Here is a 21699-nt window from a genome sequence, read left to right as displayed (position 1 = left end):
CCTCCAGTTGTGCCACAAGGTGAAACACAAGGAGCCCTTATTCAGGCTTCACTAGGTCAGAAGTTTGTTGGTGTTTTCGGTGTCAATGATAGCCTAATAAATAAGACTCTGCTCTTGACTGAACAAGGTAAACAAATTCCACTTAAAATTTAGAGTTATAGTGGATACTTCCATGTTGTTTTCTTGATGCTTAAAATGGTAGAGGAGAGTTTGAGATTGCCTTATTCTGACATTGGATCTTAGATTGTAGGACCTTTGCTATCTCCTCAGGCAGAAATGAGAATGACATGACCGTCCTGAAAAAACAGAGTAAATCTGCAAAACCAAACATACTGAGAGGGCGCTAGAGAGTCGCGTGCAAGATGGCCGCACATACGCAAGGCTCCTGCAGTTCAGGGCATTCATCCGTCAATATCTTGCACCAGATGCCCAAATCACACTTATAACTATCATTTTACGGAAAGCAAGTACTGGTGGGCGACACATTACACTTTCTGAGGGAAATACAGTGTACTTCCAGCGTATCTGCATAGACAGCCCTGTTGTCCTTCTATGGGCCCATGAGTTTGTAACAGCGGCTGTAAAAGAAAGAGGGCCCGAACACTCACCTATGAAAGCCGACGCTGCATCGGAGAAACTTTAGGGCACCGACTGTCCTATTTTTGCCTAGAAAGGGGAATGTGGGAGGCCCTTCTCTGCTGAGGAGCGAGGCGGGTGGAGCGGTTTACCTGCGGCGGATTGCAGACCCCTCTGATTGAGTCTCCGGGGCCCGTGTACAGCGGTGGACGGGACCAGTGACTACTTGCCGGTAAGAGAGAGTGCTGCTGTGAGGTGCCTCCGTCCCACTCCTGTCCTGAGGCATCTCTAAGCGAGACGCGTTGTGGCAGGCCCCTGGTCTGGGCAGCGAAGGCCTCACTTGAATTGACCGCAGGGCCTGAGACACAACCAGAGCATCCGCCTGCCAGGAGGCCTGAGTGCGTGGGACTCGGTGCCTAGGGCTTACGCGACTGTGACGCGGGCCCCTTCCGGCGGGCGCTCATTACAGGCCATATCAACTTGAAGAGGAGGGGACGCTCTACACATTATTGATCATTATAAGGACATCGGGCAGGCGATCTGGGTGATGCATGAATCTGCGGAGTCTGGGGCAGGTGCCCTGGATAGCATGCAATCATCCGCAGGTGGAAAATACTGCATGACCCACTGGACCTCTTCCACCCCGGGTCCAAATTCCTCGGCAGGCACTGCCCACAGTGCCTGCCGCTCCCGAACAACATTCTTTGGCTCGAAGATCCAGGTGCCCCTTATTGATGTGCTGTAAAGTACCCTGAAGCCGCGGCGGCAGCAGTTCTTCCACGTAGCGGCCCAGCTACAATGCGGTTTGTGTCACCCAGGTACAACGCCCAGGTCTGCTCATGACCGTCTGACTAACAGAGGTGAGGCGGGACTTTATGGCTAAGGCGAAACCCAGCAATAGCCCCTGATACCCGAAAGGACTGAAGAGGTATTGGGAGACTCTGGGGCACAATATACAACAGTGGAATTGCTTAGAGACACACTATACCTCCACTAAGCGCTGGGGTGCCCGAGGCCTGAGCATGCCACCACCCATAACAATGGGGAAAACGGACGGGTGGCAAACTAAACTACAGTTTGATGCCCGCAAATCTGCCCGAACAGTGGGAAGTGGAGCGGACCATACAGGATTTGACGATTCCCCTATGGCAGGGACCACTGAGGCGGCAGATATGAAATCCCTGCTTGTTGCTATGAAGCAAAGCCTCACGTCCATTGAGAGCAAAATGGTTAGCATGTGCACCAGAATGGACACTATCACCCACAAATTGGAAAAACAAGATGGTCGTATAGCAAAGGCAGAGCACAGAATTCCTGCGGTTGAGGACACTGTGTCAACCTAGCGGGAACAGGTACTTAACACGGAGAAGATACTCAAAATAATATCACCAAAAATTAACATTTGGAAACGAGATCCTGTAGAAATGATCTATGAATCAAGGGGATTCCACAGTCCAACACTGGCCGAATGGAAGGCGTCGTGGAGCACCTCCTCACTACCATATTCGGCACAAAAGCATTTTCTAAGCTGATGGCTATGGAAAGAGCCCACCAAGTGCAGAATACTGGGCCATCACCAGGGCTACTCACGTCTGATGATTGCCAGAATGCTGAACTATCCCAACAGAGATACTGCAGTTCGTTTAGCTCGGGACAAATGCACTGTACAATTTGAGGGTAACACTGTGCACATCTTTCCAGATTTTACAATCGCAGTTCAGGAGGCCAGCTGAAAATGTATTCAATCAAACAAACTCCAGCTAGGCAACATCCCATATGTAATGCCAATTATGGCAGGACTCCGCATCTCAATTATGGGCAAGGATCACATCTTCACCTCCCCACAACAGGCAGGATACTTCATGAGGTGGCATTGGGCATGGACCTCCCCGCGGGTTGCGTGCCAGCCCCTGTCCAGACCCTCCTTCCCTCTATCAAAACAAGGCTAGACCGATATTCAACGGTAAGACTAAATTGTCTTGGCAGCATCATAGCTTGGGATGTCCGCTCTGACTGAGCTAGACTGAGGAGGGTCTGAGAAACATTTTATAGGCATCAAACTGTCTCTACACTGCTTTGGCAGTCTTGCACTGAACAATCTTGAGGTGCCTGATCACGCATATCGTTATTGATATTCCTGCACTGCTGGTTTCTGAGGTGTATGGGCATATGATGATGTTCCCCGAACAACCTCGTCCTAGCAAGGTGGTTCTGCGTGGTTCTCTGGGTGACACCCCCTTCCCCCCATTGTAGGATACCCCTAATTCTGGTACTTGGTTGCTTCCGTGTTCCATCTGTTGTTCTCTCTCCTGGAGGAACTCCCCTCTGTCCCTGCATGATAGTCTACTTATCCTACACTACCTGCTCTAAGGAGACTCCTTTCTCCCTCTCTGACTGCTTCTTGTCACTTGTTTCCCCTTTCTCATCTTCTTATCCACTCTCTCTCTCTCTTCCTCTGGAGTGCTACTGCTCGTGTATTGCCATAGATGGCAGTCCTGAACCACATTCTGTTCAATACGATTCCTTTATTGAATTATCTTTGCTTCTTGAGGCTTGTGTGGTATGATATCCCTGGCGGGATTGGGCTGCCAGTGTGGGAGGAGGGTGGAAAAGGGACTGTTTTGCCTGTTTTCTTGCGCACTTCTACCTATACTGTTATTGAGAGAATGGTTAAGCACACAAACGCCATACTGCCATGTCTGGATTGCCCAACTGGCTCTTCACTAATCCTCCCGGGATGACAGATAACAAAGCTTTTCTTTCCTAACTAAATACCTTCTCATATTTTCAAAGAAAAATAAATATTTTTATGTGGAGATTCATTCTCATCTTTCAATTCAGGTGCACCCAAGTATCCACTCATGGTTTTTTGGGTTGATGATGATGCTTAATAGCTAATTCACAGATATGAGAACTTATGGAAGGTGAGAGACCTTCTGAGGGTTTTTGAGAATTAAAAGACATTCCTCTTGATGTTTCTCAGTAGCCGAGTTAATTTCACGTAAGACTGATTCTTATTTTATTTCTTTAGCCATCTTATCAAGAAATGGCCTAGAATGATGGAACGTATTAACCCACGAGTAGTGTTCTTGGGCAGAGTCTGAAATAAATGGCATATGGGTTAAGAACCGAAGTCTGTTCAAATTGGAAGATGCACCGAAGACCACAGATGTCCGGTATTAACATGACATGTGATTAACACCGGAGCTCTTGCTATGAAACAAAAGGAAGGTTTTGATGGATCTGCCAAAGAAAATTTAGATATTGCATGTGCCAAGAGGATGCAACTTCCTCACAAGTGGTGAAGGGTATCAGAACCAAGAAGATGAACTTGCACTGGTACTGGAAAGCTTTGCGAACATGGTGTATGCACGAAGTGCCACATCCCTCTTGCCTAGGTGTGAAAAGCTTCTGTGCCAACACAAATATCAAGGGCTGCCTTCCATATGGGTCCCTTCATCATCATGGATAGTTTTTTAAATAAAATACCGGACGAATTACAGCACAAAAAGAATAACACACAAGCCCAACACTTGGGGGTTTCCAAGAAATGCTGGCCCTGTGTAGGTTTATTGGTACAGCTAAAAGAATAAATACCTCTTTCTTGAAGAGAAAACAGCAAAAGGAGAGTGCAGGAAAATGAAAGCGGATTACTACATTCTGATGGTAGAGAAAATAACCAAGAACTTAATTGTTATGCATAGATAGGTGGTAGGGGTCTAGCAGTCCCTAATGCAAATCCTCAAAGTTGTACAACGATTCCTCCCATGCTTACACTCACACACTCCTCCAAATAGCCACAAGGTGACTGCATGAGCAGTAAAGTGGGAAGATCCACTGTAGAGTGAATAATATTCATTTGTTCCCAATAAACATTAGTGCCATAAAAAAAAGTATCTGAAGTTCCAAGACTTGCTTGTAGCTCTCATTGGAATTGTCATTCAGGTTGAAAAACGTGCAAAGTGCTCACCTCCGCGTAACAGATAATGGAAAATCTCAGATCTTCTGAAGGATCTGCCAAAACCAAGAAGAGAAACATTAACTTTAACAATGGTCTACCACTGGACGTATTTAATATGGTATATCAAACATGTACGAAAAGAGCAGCTCTTAGGTTACTCACAATAGTGTATTTTCTCTTTCTCTCTCTCTCTCTCTCTCTCTCTCTCTCTCTCTCTCTCTCTCTCTCTCTCTCTCTCTCTCTCTCTCTCTCTCTCTCATTTTGTCAAAAATAAATCAGATGGCCTTCAGCAGAAATTTGTATTTGAACATTTTCAATAATCCATCTATTGTCCAAGTGTATGATTCTGTTGGCATTAAATTGATTTCTGTGTGTTCCTGCTATAGAGCAGACAAAAAATATCAACACTAAGCGCTCCACTATCACCATCGCCTGCTACCTCAACCACTCACAATTCTTTTCCCTCCAATACCTCAATGCTTCCATCCTGGCTCAGATTAAAGCTGCAGTTGTGCTGGAACAAGAATCGCCTGCTCTTTGAGCTGGAGCAATGGTGCACATTAGTGCTTTGCGTATGAGAAGCTCGCACTTCAGCCTATCCTGTACACATTCCGTGTCCTTAGGAAGCTTGCATTCTGATAACAGTATTGATGTTGTCACAATAGCAATAGATGCTCATTGTTTGCCATAGCATTACAAATGGGGTTTCTGAGACGGAAAAATAAATTATGCATGTCTTGCATTACGACTACAATGATTTTTGTATAAAAAGATTTATTATTATAACCAAGACCACATAGATGCTTTTCCAAACCCTCAGGATCCCATTTCAGTACATTGAGCTTAACATCAATCGCTCCCTTTGAAATCATATTGCTGCCCTTACAGTTTAAATCACATTAATTCCTCTGCTAATTAATAACAAGCATTGGCATAGCCAATAGGTCTTGCCTTTGGGACCTTATAAGTTTTTAGCCAGGCAGCACTTTGACGGCGGTGAAAAACGTCCGTGGGATATGTACGTTCTGCGTGCACTTTAAGATCATTGCCAGCAAAGGAGGTGCCTTTATAATGTACTTCACTGAAGAGCCACTCCTCAGAGACGTACAGCGTAAGAGACCGGGCTTCCCTCACATCCGTCGCTAGCCCCGTGATCTCTAAAAAGGAAATGCTTTGCTGAAATGACAGAGCGCCTCCATCTGGTAATACAGCGGGAGGCCTTTTAACAGAGAGGCGGAAGGCACATTTGTCTAGACGGGCCTCAAACGTTGTGTCATCTTTCAGATTGGGCACAGGCGAACGGTGAAAAACGTCTGTGGGATATGTAAGTTCTGCGGGCACTTTTAGATCATTGCCAGCAAAGGAGGTGCCTTTATAATGTGCTTCATTGAAGAAGAGCGACTCCACAGACGTACAGCGTAAGAGACCGCGCCCCTGCTTGTAACTGCAAGCCGTGGGCGGATACATTTCTTGGGAAAGGTGGGACATGCACCCGCCTTTGCCCAACTGAGTGCTGTCTTTGCAAGCAAAGCCCAAAAGGAAAAAAGTTAAAAAATAAAAAAAAACACGCACAAGCGTGTCAAAAGTCCTAAGTGATTCCAAGAGGTCGTTTTCCTACAGCAGCGCATGCGCACTGCGCTAGACTCGACCTAAAAGCACAGATACATCAGGGCAAACACAACCTTCAGCTAGGCATCTTGCAAAATGATTCAACTGAAACCTATAATACCAGGGCCACTTTCTCCTCCACCATCAGAGACCACGCTGTTACAATAAAGAACTTCAGACCTACCAAATTCTACATTAGCATCCTTCCAGCAAATCTGATCAAATATACCTTTGATCTCTCGGAGGCTGTGTGAGTCTACCTGATCACTCAGTACGTAGCCCAAATTTCTTTCCTGACCATGACAAAACAGGCCAATTCACCACCATTTAAAAAAAGCCCCTAAACTTCTTTCTATCTTCAGACCATACGTCACTCAAAGAGCTTCAATCACTCAACATCTATGTTGACAAGCAACACTAGGAATTTCAAGCACATTCATTTATATGCTTAGAAGTGAACTGGTTTGAACTCCCTTTTCGCAGGAATTTCTAGCATCAGTTCGCATCATGGACCAGCCGTCACTGGTACTGTTTAGACCAAATAGCACATATATAAATTTCTGTATACAATATGCACCACCAAAGTTGAAAAAGATAAAAATGCCACAAAGTTCCTGTGCTGACCAACATGGCCTACTCACCCTCTCGGAGTTTCGTGCTATGCAGGTAAAGTGGATTCCTCAAAACATTGCAACGTCCATAGTCATCTTCCTTCGTGAACAGCAACAAATCAGAGTACACAAAAAGTGTAACCTGCAGCACAAAAAAATATCAAGCTAATTAGCCAAGAAATCGTCAGGAAGAATAATTCCATATGAACATTGGGGTTCCACTCAAGGGTAATTGAAGCCTGGGTGGCTGGATGCTAAACTAATCGGAAAATTCAATAAGCAGTGACAAAATAAGTAGGGTTGGTGTTTGTATAATGAATGTATACAGAGACAATAACATACATGCATAGAGGCACCTAACTTTAAAACAGGCTTTCTATTTTCATCCCAGTGGAAGATCTCACTTATTGATCATCTTCTGACTCAACAAATGGACGCATTTTACGTGCCGACTAGACAGACACCAGCCACCAAGCATTTGAAACAGCCCTCAAGTTGTGTTGAGATACATGTGAAAAGGAAAATAAAATATAAGCATACATGCATATAGACCAAGAGATTGAGTTCCACTAATCTGCCACCAATGCGCACACACCAATGAAACACTTAAGAATCCATGCCCAGTGGCCACAATCCACAGAGGCACTCATGCAAGCAGGCATAAAGAATTATAAGCAACCATGCATACAGAAATATTGACTTCCAGATACTCATGCACACAGAAGACAAACCAACAACCATCCATTTGTAAAGATACACAAACTTGCATGCAGCCAGACTGGAGGATGTTTTTGTACAGAGAATAAAGAGGCAACAGAAGAATACTTTTTGAAGATCACATTTAATGATAGACATTGAATCACTGGAATAGATGCTTGTGAGTCTTGGTTGTTGATGTTATTGTTTTTGCATTATTGAGCGTTTCCAAAAAAGAGCGCAGCCAATGCGTTTCACCTTACAAAGGCTTCGTCAGGGCATGAGATCGAAGCTACCGCAACACACAAGATTCTTCTCGGCATATGCTGAAAAAAAATGTAGTGATTTACTATTGTAATAAATATTCACAAACTGCGTCCAGATAGAGGAGTCCTCCACGATCCTGTGGTTCATATACATCATTCACTTCTCATTAGCAATATTCAAGCTGTTTTCCTTAAAAGCTAGTGATTGCAAAACACCTTTCAGCGAAATTACCACAGGAATCCTATTTCCAAGACTCCTTGGAGTCCTGTTTGGGCCGTGTACGGCACCAAAATTCTCTGTCCCGCGTTTGGAAGTGTAGTAGAGTGTTTTCTTGTTGATCGACTACACTTCCAGTCATGGGTCGAGCTGACATTCGTCAAGTGGGAAAGAACTCCTCTAGGTGACCCCCGACTGGTGGTACGTGGTTGGGGGAGGGGGTAAGTTAGAGCCATCTTTACCTCTGCCTTTTGAGTTGTTCCCTCTGTAGGATACTCAAAATAGCCTCTGGGAGAGGGGTGTTGGGCATGTGAACTTTAGTACGAGGTGGAGGTTTCCAGAGAGTTGGTCTGGGAACTTCCATGGTAGGATGCACAGTGAAAGGACCCGGGCCTAGGGTCTTGAGGGGCACCCATTGCTTTGGCTGTATCAGTGTCCTATCTTTTTTAAGAATTGGTCAAACTGTGGTCCACAGAGATAATGTCCATCCAAGGGCAGTGTGAGAGGACCTCGGACCATACCATGCCCGCGACCCTTCCCCGCTCCTACCTGTGGGCCGCAACCGTGGAGACCGGCCTCGAACGATCCCGTGGACAGCAAACACCATTGCAGAGGCTGGCCCCACCCCATAAACTACAGTCCCCTACAGGTCCTGGCGCCGACAGGAATGACCCGGAAGGGGGAGGGACTAAACCCGGATGTGCTTCTTCACTACAGGAGAAAAGAAGCATCGCAACTGACGACGGACGCACTGGTGCCGGAGAGAGGAGAGAGAGAGAAGAGACCGCGACGGTGGAACAGGGAGAAGACCGAAGAGGAGAAGAAGAAGAAGCACAGCGTGACGAGGAGAAGTACCGGAGGAGGACGGAATCGGAGCAGAGAAAAGCCAGAGCGACGGGGCGGAGTCCAGAAGCAGAGGACGCCGACGAGGCCCCGGACGAAGCGTGGTACGAGGAGTGGTGGACCCCACAGGAGGAGGCTGGAGAGCGGCCGCAACCAGGAAGTGTTGCGGCGGGGCCGGTGAGTGGCTAAAACCACGGGATAACAGGAGCGGGAAGTAGACAAGGGGAGGGGTTGCCTACAGGGTCACCGAGGGTTGCTTTACTTTTGGTGGTGGTACAGTGGTGCTATCCAAAGCGTTCTGGTTTTCTTTTCTATTTTTCCCCTGCCTTCACCGTTACAGAGAGACACCCCCCCCCCCCCCCAAAGGCCCTCGACATCCTTGATCGGGCCCTTTCCGACTCCCTACCTCGCTTAGACTTGGGGGCTGTATCTAAAGAAACGTCCATACCCTGAGGAACACGGGTGCGGTGACAGGTCTGTCATTTCCTTCCATACATACAGGACATATCCCTGACGGTCTCTCGTTTTCTTTCCTTGTCCCTCTTATGAGCCTCCCTGGGGAATCCACTGCGACAGACACCGAGTCAGCGACCAGAGGAAGAGACCGCCACAAACCAGAAGAAAAAAGAGGACGAGATCGTGAAAGCAAGCCAAGAACCCCGGGACTCTGATCCAACCCCATATCCCCCAACTAAAACAAATAAAAACCTAGCCACTGGCTCACTACATTCGGCCTCCGCGTCTGTATATCCGGCCTGCTCTCCCACAAGTGGTGTCAGAAGTGGGATCCGCCGGAGACATGGAGGCCGTCATCGCACAAATGGCAGAGAACCAAGCCAACCTGGGGAAAGCCATGGAAAAATTCCTCGCGGTCGTAGAGGAAGACCGGGGGAAGTTGCAGCAAGCCCTCATCGACCAGGGGCAGACTCATGACGCAGCCATGGGGAAAATTGCGGACGTTTTGGGCCAGCAAAGAGGGCCGAGTACCCTTCCATCGGTTATATTGCAAAAATACGTGGCTGGGGAAGATCCAGAATATTTCTTTAATAACTTCGAACGCATGGCCTTGGCCGCAGCCTGGCCAGCAGACAAATGGGGACAATACCTGGGCCCTCTCCTATCAGGTGAATTACAGGCGTCTTACCAAGCCGCTAACATCCTTGGTACCACCCCTTATGCCGAAATAAAACAGTGCATCATGGAACGCTTAGGGGTAGACGATGAGACCTATAGGATGAAGCTACGACAGATAAAAGAAGGACCCCAAGAGACTCCGAGGGCCTTATATTTCCGAGTGAGAGACATGGCCGATCGTTGGCTAAAACCCACTACCGCCACTAAGGAGGACATAATGGCAAAGGTCTATTTGGAGCAGTATCTTGTTTCCCTCCATCCACCCATCCAAAGATGGGTAAGACAGCATGCCCATCTTACCCTAGAGACCGCTGTAGATATCGCTAGTGCCTATAACCGAGCACAAGAAGTACAAAAGGGACGAGACGAGACGAATTGGAGAGCCGGCTCAAGCGGGGCCCACCGACCTCCCCGACCCACACTCATCAGAAAACCAGACCCCATAACGGTAGTCCCTGGACCCCCTATCTTCAGACCCCCTGGACTCTCTGTGGTGCGAACCCCTACCCCCGGACCTCAGTGTTATGGATGTGGAGGGCTTGGTCACATAGCACGGTTCTGCCCACAGAAAGAGGAACCGATGGAAATCGGCATGACGAGGAACTTCTATTGCCTTCCCCCGAAAACCACCACCCCTCCCTATCGTTGTGAAGTGTCTGTCAACGGACAGAGGATGACAGCCCTTGCGGATACCGGATGTAGACAGAGTGTAATACGTCCCCAGGATTTAGGGACCCGAATAGGACCTGTGGAAGGGACAGTGAACATCCAATGCGTCCATGGGGACACGAAGACCTACCCCACAACCCATGTGCAAGTACAAACCTCCACAGACCCCGGGTCGGCCTTGAAAGTGGGCCTCATTCAGCACCTCCCAGAACAGATCATCTTAGGGAATGACTATCCTAACTTGCCCGCCTTGCTCCAGGAAGCCCCACAATCAGATAGGGACTGGCTGAACACGGCCCCTTTTTCACAAGATGAAAACCCCGACTGGCCCCCTTCCAAACCCAGGAGGTCCCGCAATCAGAAAAGAAAGGAAAAAGGGAAAAACGTCTGCGCCCTTCCTGCGACCCCAATAGAAAATCCGTGGGAACATAGTCGTCAGTTCCATACGGTCCAACAGGAAGATCCGGTGCTACAGGAAGCCTGGAATAAAGCCCTGGCACAGGAAGACCCGTCCCACGTATGTCCTTATTTCTTTGTCAGGAATGGGCTTCTTTATCGGAAGGCAGACCCCAACAGTAACCCCCAGCTATTGATCCCTTCCCTTTTCCGAGATAAGGTCCTATATTTAGCGCACAGTCATCTTTTAGGGGGGCATTTCGGGGAGGAAAAAACGGAACAGTTGATAACCCGACAGTTTTACTGGCCAGGGATTTACAAACAAGTAAAGAGGTATTGTCGGGAGTGCCCGGTGTGTCAAAAAAATAGCAGGTACTGCCCACCCCGAGCTCCCTTACAACCACTACCCATTCTCGATGAGCCTTTCTGTAGGGTGGGTATGGACATCATTGGTCCCCTCTTGCCTTCCCGAAGCAGGTGTCGGTATGTGCTGGTTCTCGTCGATTATGCTACAAGGTTTCCCGAGGCCATCGAACTACGACACCCGAACGCCACAGCCATAGCAAAAGCAATGATTACAGTGTTCTCCCGGGTGGGATTCCCAAAAGAGGTCCTTACGGATCAAGGGACCCCGTTTATGTCTAAAGTCATGAAACAGGTGTGTACCCAGTTAGGGATCAAGCAAATCAGAACGGCGGCCTACCACCCCCAAACGGACGGGTTGGTGGAGCGTTACAACGCCACTTTGAAAACCACCCTAAAGAAACTCCTCGACCTAGAAACCAAACGGTGGGAAGACCTGTTACCCCTGGCGTTGTATGCCATTCGCTGCCACACCCAAAAGAGCACGGGGTTCTCCCCCCTTTGAATTATTATATGGACATCAACCCCGATCCTTGTTGGATATGGCCCGGGAGGCCTGAGAAACAGAACTTAATGCTAGTACACCCCTGATTGACTACGCCTCAAACCTGAGAACCCATCTGGGACAGATCCGTACTATTGTTCGGAACAATATGGAGAAAGCCCAAGAGGCCCAAAAAGCTCAATACAACAAAAAAACGAAGGATAGATCCTTCAGTGTAGGGGACGCCGTACTTCTGATGATGACCTCTTCCGATCACAAGTTATTGGGTCAGTGGTAGGGACCCTATGTGATCCTAGAAAAAGTAACCCCCGTCACCTATAAAATTGAATTGGACAAACAAAGAGGTACCTCCCAGGTGTATCACGTAAATCTCTTTAAAAAATGGGAGGGACCCCTTCCTGTTTTAACCACCGTAGAAAACCCCCAAAACCCTTTATACTGCCAGTGTATAGACGGGGAGCTGCCTGGCGATATCGCCGCCGCACTGATAAAGACCCTCTTACCGTTACAGGACGTGTTTTCCAACATCCCGGGAAAGACCACTGTGGTGGAGCACGCCCTCAAAACTGCTCCCGGGAAAGTAGTACGCCTAAGGCCATATCGTATTCCTGAGGCTCGCAGACAGGTCATACGCAATGAAGTACAGCAAATGTTGCAAATGGGGGTTATCGAACCCTCGGTAAGCGAATGGAATTCGCCAATCGTACTCGTACCGAAACCCGATGTGTCGGTGCGTTTTTGCATTGACTTTAGGGAAGTCAATAAAGTGTCTGAATTTGACACCTACCCCTTACCCCGGGTAGACGAAATGGTAGAGAGGATTGGAAGAGCTAAGTATGTCAGTACCCTTGATTTATGCAAAGGGTACTGGCAAATCCCATTGCGAAAACAAGACCGAGAGAAAACGGCGTTTTCTACTCCCGATGGCCTGTATCAATTTGGTATGTTACCTTTTGGGTTACATGGAGCCCCAGCCACATTTTAGCGGGCCATGAATCTCATTCTATGGCCTCACGAAGACTATGCCGGGGCATACATTGATGACATTATAGTATACAGCGAGACCTGGGAACAACATTTATCACATTTATATGCAGTGGTCCAGACATTGGGTAAACATGGGTTTAAAATCAATCCGGCGAAAAGCCACTTAGCTGCCCAAACCGTACATTATCTGGGTTATCTACTAGGAGAAGGCATGATTAGGCCCCAAGATAAAAAACTGACAGCCATTTCCCAAGTACCTTTTCCTCGCTCTGCTAAAGCCCTTAGAGCGTTCCTGGGTTTACTAGGTTATTATAGGAGGTTTATACCTCGGTTCTCCCACATAGCAGCCCCTCTCACCGACCTCCTACGAAAATCAGTGAAAACAGAAGCCAGATTGAGGGATCCCAGCCCCGATGTAATACAATCCTTCAACGCCTTGAAAGCATCCCTGACCTCAGACACGGTGTTAGCCAGTCCAGACTTCTCTTTGCCATTTATACTCCAGACCGATGCCTCGGATCAGGGTCTGGGGGCTGTGTTATCCCAGAAGAACGACCAAGGGGAAGAAAAACCTATCTTGTACCTTAGCAGGAAACTATACCCCCGAGAACGGAGCTATGCCGTTATAGAAAAAGAAGCCCTAGCCATCAAATGGGCGACTGACTCCCTAAAATATTATCTCGAAGGCCGAGAATTCACGCTTTACACTGACCATGCCCCCTTGGCATGGTTAGCCCGAAATAAAGGGAACAATGAAAGAATATTACGGTGGTTTCTGTCCTTACAACCGTATAGATTTCACACCCAGCATAGGAAAGGTAGTGAACAAACCAATGTGGACTTTCTCTCCCGTTATCCCTGTCACCCCCCCTCTAGAAAGACAGCAAGGGAAAAGGGATGTGAGAGGACCTCTGACCATACCATGCCCGCGACCCTTCCCCGCTCCTACCTGTGGGCCGCAACCGTGGAGACCGGTCTCGAACGATCCCGTGGACAGCAAACACCATTGCAGAGGCTGGCCCCACCCGATAAACTACAGTCCCCTACAGGTCCTGGCGCAGACAGGAATGACCCGGAAGGGGGAGGGACTAAACCCGGATGTGCTTCTTCACTACAGGAGAAAAGAAGCATCGCAACTGACGACGGACGCACTGGTGCCGGAGAGAGGAGAGAGAGAGAAGAGACAGCGACGGTGGAACAGGGAGAAGACCGAAGAGGAGAAGAAGAAGAAGCACAGCGTGACGAGGAGAAGTACCGGAGGAGGACGGAATCGGAGCAGAGAAAAGCCAGAGCGACGGGGCGGAGTCCAGAAGCAGAGGACGCCGACGAGGCCCCAGACGAAGCGTGGTACGAGGAGTGGTGGACCCCACAGGAGGAGGCTGGAGAGCGGCCGCAACCAGGAAGTGTTGCGGCGGGGCCGGTGAGTGGCTAAAACCACGGGATAACGGGAGCGGGAAGCGGGTGGTAGACAAGGGGAGGGGTTGCCTACGGGGTCTCCGAGGGTTGCTTTACTTTTGGTGGTGGTACAGTGGTGCTATCCAAAGCGTCCTGGTTTCCTTTTCTATTTTTCCCCTGCCTTCACCGTTACAGAGAGACACACCCCCCCCCCCCCCCCCAAAGGCCCTCGACATCCTTGATCGGGCACTTTCCGACTCCCTACCTCGCTTAGACTTGGGGGCTGTATCTAAAGAAACGTCCATACCCTGAGGAACACGGGTGCGGTGACGGGTCTGTCATTTCCTTCCATACATACAGGACATATCCCTGACGGTCTCTCGTTTTCTTTCCTTGTCCCTCTTATGAGCCTCCCTGGGGAATCCACTGCGACAGACACCGAGTCAGCGACCAGAGGAAGAGACCGCCACAAACCAGAAGAAGAGGACGAGATCGTGAAAGCAAGCCAAGAACCCCGGGACTCTGATCCAACCCCATATCCCCCAACTAAAACAAATAAAAACCTAGCCACTGGCTCACTACATTCGGCCTCCGCGTCTGTATATCCGGCCTGCTCTCCCACAGGCAGGTTGAGCAAATTTTGCTGGACCTCCAGTTTGAAACCGGAGATATGGAGCCATGCATGCCTGCGCAAAAGGACACAAGAGTTGATCCCCCTAGCAGCAGTGTCAGCAGCATCTAAGGCACAGCGGATGAGGGTGTTGGATGTCTGTTTCCCTTAAGAGACAATCTCGTAGCACCTTTTACTGTGCTCTTCTTGGAGATACTGGAGGAGTTCCTCCATTTGATCCCAATGGGCACGGTCGTACCTAGAAAGCAGCCCAATGGAATTGGAAATCCGCCTCTTACCTGAAGCATCTATTTCCTTACTCTCTTTATCTGGTGGAGGAGCATCACCAGTGCTTTGAGAGTTGGCCCTTTTACAGGAGGAAGTGACTACTCAGGAGTTTGGTGTAAGCTGGCCCCAGAAGTAGAGAAGCTCAGTTGGGGAAGCCTTATATTTTTTGTCCACCCTTGGTGTTATGACTCTGGCATGTACTGGGTCGTGAAAAATGTCTGGGGTGTGACGGAGCAAGCCTTTAAGCATGGGCAGATACTGATCAGAGCAGTGGGTGGAGGAAAGGGTCTCAAAAAGGAAATCCTCCTCCAAAGTCTCAGTATGGAGATCAACCTTGCAAGAGGAGGCAGCTCTATCAATAAGGTAATGGTAGGAGATGGCACCTTGGGTTTAAGTTCGACACACGCCTCTCTTGCAAGGCCCAGATTTGTCAAGTCTTATCTTCCTTCCGGAAACTAAAAGCCTTATTGAGATTTCTGCATCTCATGCCCATGGACTGCAGAAAGACTGTGGTTCATGCACTGGTCACATCACAGCTAGACTATGTTAACAGCCTCTATGTAGGTCTCCCAGCTTATTTAATTCGTAGACTACAAATCATTCAAAACGCAGCGGCTAGACTGATTAGGAATGTGCCACTTCGCCATCACATTTCTCCCCACATGCGGGGCCTCCACTATCTGCCGGTCCAAAGAAGAATCGAGTTCAAGGCACTGTTTTTGGCTTTTAGGGCCACTAGGGACAGAGGCCCGGTTTACCTTAGACAAAGACTCCAGAAGTATCAACGAACCAGGGACTTGAGATCGAATCATCAAGATCTAATTATGACGCCCCACTTTTTTAAAGCCAGGCTGGGTGGCCCTGCTTTCTCAGTGAGAACCGCATCACTTTGGAACTCTATGCCTGTACATCTTCGTAAGACCGAGACAGAATCAGCATTCAGGAAGGCTCTGAAGACCTGGCTTTTTAGCCGTCCTTAAATGCCCCCTCTCTCACTGCTGTGTCCACTCCTAGCAGCGGGACACCTCCGTTGGAGGTAGCTGTACTCTGAATAAATGTCCATTGAATTGAATTGAATCATCAGGAGGGGAGGTGAGGGAAGGGCAGGGAACAGGGAATCTGTATCCACTGGGGGGTCAGTGTCATAAGTGTCCCAGGGATCATCCTGCAGAGGGATGTCGAAGATATCTCCTTCCCCCGTCCCCCAACGTCTGAATCCGGTGTCGACCTTCTTGCGCTGCTTCGGTGGGGGTGGCATGTCCAAGGCTTCTTCGAAGGACAGTTGCCGTTTCAATGGTTGAACAGCAGAACCCGGAGGGCGTGTGAGTATTCGGCCCGTGTGGGAATGTATCATAAGATGCTTCTGGAGGGCATCCATCTCTTTTTGCAGTTTATGAAGAATAGGTTCTCCAGTCCCCAATCCCTGCTCAGACTTGCTGATTGGAGCTGAAGGTCTCTACTCTGATGCTGATTTCGGCTTTGACGTCAAAGATGGAGGCTCTGACGGAAAGCTTGGCTCCTAGGCAGGTGCTGTCAGTGCCGAAGCAGTCGGTCTTGCTGGTTTCTTAGATGCCAGGCTGAGCGTTACGTTCAAAGATGTTGGTCAGTGGATGGTGTTCCCCCTCAATATCCTCATTGCAGAAAAGGTCCAGGGTGTCGTCTCCGCTTCTCCGAGACATCTTGAGGCATCGAGTCCGATGGTCGCATGGTGTTTTCTTCGAACGGAAGGAGCGGCAGGTCGTGCTAGGGGCAAATTTTTAGATCTGATGGAGATCGGTCCGAGGATATTTTGGGCGACATGCACCTGAAGGCGGAAGAAAGCCCCGAAGGGCAAAGGCCCACGTGGGTCCGAGGTCGACGAAAAGCAGACAGTCAACTCAAGAGTCATCAAACAGAACAGAAGGGAAATAGAAACGCGATCGATAACAATACAGACAGAGGGAAAGAACCGTGTTAACCGAAACAATGCACCACAAAGGTGTCGAAGTGCAGCACGGGAGCACAAGTCCGAACCAGACGGCGAAAAGAAAATGTAACAATGGAGTTGACAACCATGCACATTACCAACAGGAGGAGGAGTCACAATACCTCATGACTCGAAAGAGTTTCTTTGAAAAAAATCAACTCGCGAACATCTGAGCCCAACACTAGATGGCAGGATTATGCACAGCAAGAAAATCTAAAGCCACACATGCCTCAAACACTAAGTTTGCTCAGAAATTGACTGTATTGTCTGTAAACGCCAACCCTACTGGTTTCAATGCCATGCTGCTCCAGCAACAAAGCAATGAACATTGTGTGCTGGTAGCCTATGCAAGTAGAGCACTCACGGACACTGTGTAAAGATATTCACACATTGAGAAGGAGGCCACAGAAATTCTTTCGGGTTGTAAACATTTTCATGAATATCTCTAGGGCAATCGCTTTCTCATGGGAATACTCGCTTGAAGTATATTATAGGCCCAGCGAAGGAAACCTAGTATACTCTTGCACAGCATCCATGGAAAGCAACATAAGATGGCTCAAAACTCCGAAACAGGTGTACATGCAACGGGTAATCAGCAGCTCCCACTCTCAACCACTGAAGAAATTCAAGAGACCACTCAAAGGGACGAATGCCTTGAGTTAGCAAAGAAAGCCATGGTACACAGGGGATGAAAGACGCTGCTACGCATGCTCAACTCACCTACCGGAAGACAGAACACAAAACCTAGCTAATGGCCTTATACAACATTTGTGGTGAGCTATCAATATCGGAAAAGTCTTTGCTGTTGCAGGGAAACTGAATTGTCACTTCTGGGGCATTAGTTCCTCAAGTGAGCTATCTAGCGATTAATGAACACCAAAGGGTTAATCGAAACGAAAATGCATCTGTGGCAGGAAGTGTGGTTTTCGAACACTGACTGCAAAGTTGAGACTACCGGCTCAAATTAAGCACTAGTCCTAGGTACCGACAGGACTGAAGTTTTAAACTGCCTGAATTGAGGTTTCCTCTGAGGACATATGAGGTAAGTTGATTTCAGATGATGGGCAGACCTTTTCCATAAAAGGCTCTATGACAACGTACAAGACATTAAAGTAAATTATTTTTTGGACCTGCAGCCAGTGTTGCGCTGCCAGGGTCACCCTGGCTGATTGATGTTTGGTTAGTTTGATCACAACTCTGGCTGCGGTGTTCTGAACCACTTGCAGTCTTTATCAAGAACTTTGGACACCCTAGATAAAGGGAGTTCCCATAATCTAATCGTGAATTTATAAGAAACTGGTGGATTGCGGTAGTAAATATAGGAGTCGTTTTAGAAATCAAAGAACGCTGAAACTTGAGCCGGCTAGTTGTCTGGCTAGTACTTCCATTGAAAGATGTTCATCAGTCCAGAACCCCAAACTTTTAACTGATTGGGTAGGCTTGGGTAGGCAATTCTTCTAGTTGTTCTGGCCAGGATAGTTCCCGCCACCTGTTTTTGCCTACCACAAGCACCTCCGTTTTGTCGCTATTAAGTTTCAGGCTGCTGGCGGCCATCCAGTCTATAACCGTATTAAAACAAGGCTTAAGGAGAGTGGAAGAGTGGCAAACTTCAGGAGTAAGGGCCATGAAGGTCTGAGTGTCATCAGCATATGACTCTATGGCAAAACCATGTGATAGTACGATTAAAGGGGTGAAACATACAAATTAAAAAGTGTGGAGCTTAGGGAGGATCCTCGTGGGAATGCGCACTGGAGAGATTGAAATGCAGAGCACCTTCACACACTTGAAAACTTCTGTCAGCCAGAAAAACTTTCAGTCATTTAATGGCGTCTCCCGTGATTCCATCTTCCCTGATCCTCTAGATGAGGGTGGGATGTGATACGGCATCGAATGCTGCATTCAGGTCCAGAAAAATCATGGCCACTGAACCTGCCTGATCTAGGATTGTCCGGCGTACCTCTGAAGCTTTCAACAAAGCCATTTCTGTACTACTGTCTGTCTTGAAGTCTGTTTAAGTAGGATGAAGAATACAATAGGATTCTGAAACCTAGATCTGTGTTTATTAACATGATTTTATAATATTTTGCTGGATGCAGGAAGCAATGAAATCGGACCATAGCTTTCTGCTAACAGTATTTGCTGTCGAATTTTTTTTAAAGCTGTTTTACCATTGCATGTTTCTATTTTTGTAGGACTCGACCTGTTTTCAGAGAATGATCGAGTATATCCAGAACATTAGTGTTACGAAGAAGGAATCTCCAGACGCAGGTAAGGAAAGGTATTTATTTACAGTCTCCACAATTCCACCACCATACAGCATAAGACAAACCAACCTCCGCGTTATGTTGCTCGCCCCTCACTCTGAGGCTCCCAACATTCTAAGGCAGCCTGATGATCAACAGAAGGACAATACCACTAAGGGAGAGAAGGAAGGGGGGGGGGGGGAAGGGACCAGGAACGCAAGGAACTGGGTATACTACAAATAAAACTACAACATAAGGAAGTAAAGAATTATAATACCAACATTAGGTAAGAGAATATAACAATTACCCATAACAGTGGAGCCGCCCTGAGCTAGAATATTAATTAGGTGGGGCCGGGTCTGCAGGGGATCCTGACCTCATTGACCCGAGGATAATTTCCATATCTTCCTGACTCAAGGCGGGAAAAGCCAATAAAGTGAGGCCTGACCACTGTCTTACCCGGGGAATCATATTAGCAGTAGCCGATGGTAATAGGATTAGGATTTTGTTTATTTTATTTATTAAGCACCCGAATCACCCCATCAGGGTATCTCCGCGCTCAAAACTGCTATAGGACTCCAAGGGGATGTTAACTATCTCGAGAAAGAAAAAGGCTAACGAGTTGCATCTTTCCATAGCAGGTGGTTGGCCTGTAGACCAGGAAGGGAGACTCATTAAATCCTTTACTACCTTGAATTATTCGTTAGAGGAATAGGGGGCACTTTCCATTTTTCCTTAAAATGGTCACATCTGGCCTGTGTATGGCTCTTATAGTCTTTTATGGCCTGTCTATACGGCCAGTCTATACAGAGTTTTGCTGTCATCATTATACGTCTTCCTCCAGTATCTTATCTTTCCCTTCTTTTGGCTATTTTCTTCCGCAGGGTAAATTCTGGTGTATACCATGGGGCCCTGCTTTTGGTTAGGTATGGGAAGTTTCAGAGGAACTCGAGGCTCTAGTGTATTAATGAGCCAGTTCTCAAAGAGAATATGTCTGTCCGGTGTGTCACCCTTAAGTGTAGGAGTTTATTCATTCAGAGCGTCCTGCTATTCCCTTACATTAAGCTTGGACCACAGTTGCGTGGGTTTTTGGGGAAGGGGCTGTTATCTCTGAAACTTCAAGTCAGAAGGGGTCTATGAAATGGTTGGACCAAGGAATATGAATGGCCTCATCTGCAGCAAACGTATTAAGATTTGTGAACACAGGATCAAAGAAGATGCCCATGCTCGTGGGATGATGTTTTAACAATTTGGTGCAGCTGAAGTGCTTCAAGGTCTTGGATTATACATTTTGCATTTTCCCAACCCTTTTCTTCAAAATGCAAATTAAGGTCGCCTAATCTTGTGAAGTTCGCTTTCCGTGGGCTGTGTTCAGCCACTAACTCTGGTTGCACTTCGACAAACGGAAAGACCAACCCAGGAGGGGGGTATACTACGATCCCAGAGAATGTAAAACTCGAGCTCCCCTTCCAGAGCAAATTGAAGACTCGCACAGCCCTGTATATCAGTGGGAGTAAAAGTGGCAGCCAATTCCTCTCTATATATTCTAGCGACTCCCCCTCCTCCTCTTCTCCTTTCTCTATTTTGACTGGTTATTAAAAAGCCAGGTGGAAGGACCATAGCAGTAACTGGTGTTGACTCGTTCTTGAGCCAAGTTTCTGATAAAAACATGGCGTCTGGTCTTTCCTCTATGAACAGAAATAGCTCTGCACTGTGCTTAGGGAGGGATCTGAAATTCAGTAGGTACATTTGCAATTTGTAATAATAGCGGGGTGCTTTTGAAAATTTAGTCTTAATAGTGGATGTACTACCGCATCCTCCTTTCCAGTTACAATTCCGGCAGGCTAAGGCTAAGGTGTTCGCTTGCATTGTTCTCGTACAATTGTTCTTTATGGAGTTAATTAAGCGCAGTTCTTCTGACAAGTAGGTTCATCCCATCTTAAAATGAGCAGAGTTTCTAGCCCCTGGCCCCAGCTGGGCGCAGACAGGCTTGCCTTTGATGCGCCCGCTCACGAGTCCGCACCACGATGTGCTTTATACCAGGCCGACTTCTGCTAAAAACCTAGACCACACTGCCAAAATGGCAGTTCTTGTCATTAAGAATGGCAACCCAGTTAGTGGCTCTGAACATGGCCGCGGAACACTCTATAAGGTAGCCCCTTCTCTCAATATTGCACAAAAGGTTCCCCCGTCAAATCAAGTAAAAGATTAGCAACACAGGTTAAGTAAAAGTAGGAGCCCACGATCAGCAGCACAAACAGTTAAAATTTATTAAAACCAGAGAGTTAAAAAAGTAAGTTAAAACAGACTCCTCCGATACCGTAGTGGAGTTGCAGAAAATGAGTAAGCCCGCCTTCAAACAAAA

At 47.7% G+C, this 21699-nt stretch overlaps 1 protein-coding gene across 4 annotated transcripts in view; it reads right to left on the bottom strand.

Moving 5' to 3' along the window:
- Positions 1 to 21699, bottom strand: part of RGS3 (regulator of G protein signaling 3) — an 834919-nt gene that overhangs the window by 264339 nt on the left and 548881 nt on the right. For all 4 annotated transcript variants that reach the window (XM_085609985.1, XM_085609988.1, XM_085609990.1 and 1 more), the window contains 2 exons: positions 6787 to 6898; positions 4547 to 4590 (listed from right to left, as the gene is read on the bottom strand). In XM_085609985.1, the coding sequence (XP_085466111.1) occupies positions 4547 to 4590; positions 6787 to 6898 (156 nt within the window). The remainder of the gene's footprint in view (positions 1 to 4546; positions 4591 to 6786; positions 6899 to 21699) is intronic.

The sequence above is a fragment of the Triturus cristatus genome, chromosome 1_2 (assembly GCF_964204655.1).
Source record: "Triturus cristatus chromosome 1_2, aTriCri1.1, whole genome shotgun sequence".
Lineage (NCBI taxonomy): Eukaryota > Metazoa > Chordata > Amphibia > Caudata > Salamandridae > Triturus > Triturus cristatus.
Note: the sequence above shows the minus strand (reverse complement) of the source record. Positions and strands in the feature narration are given on the sequence as shown.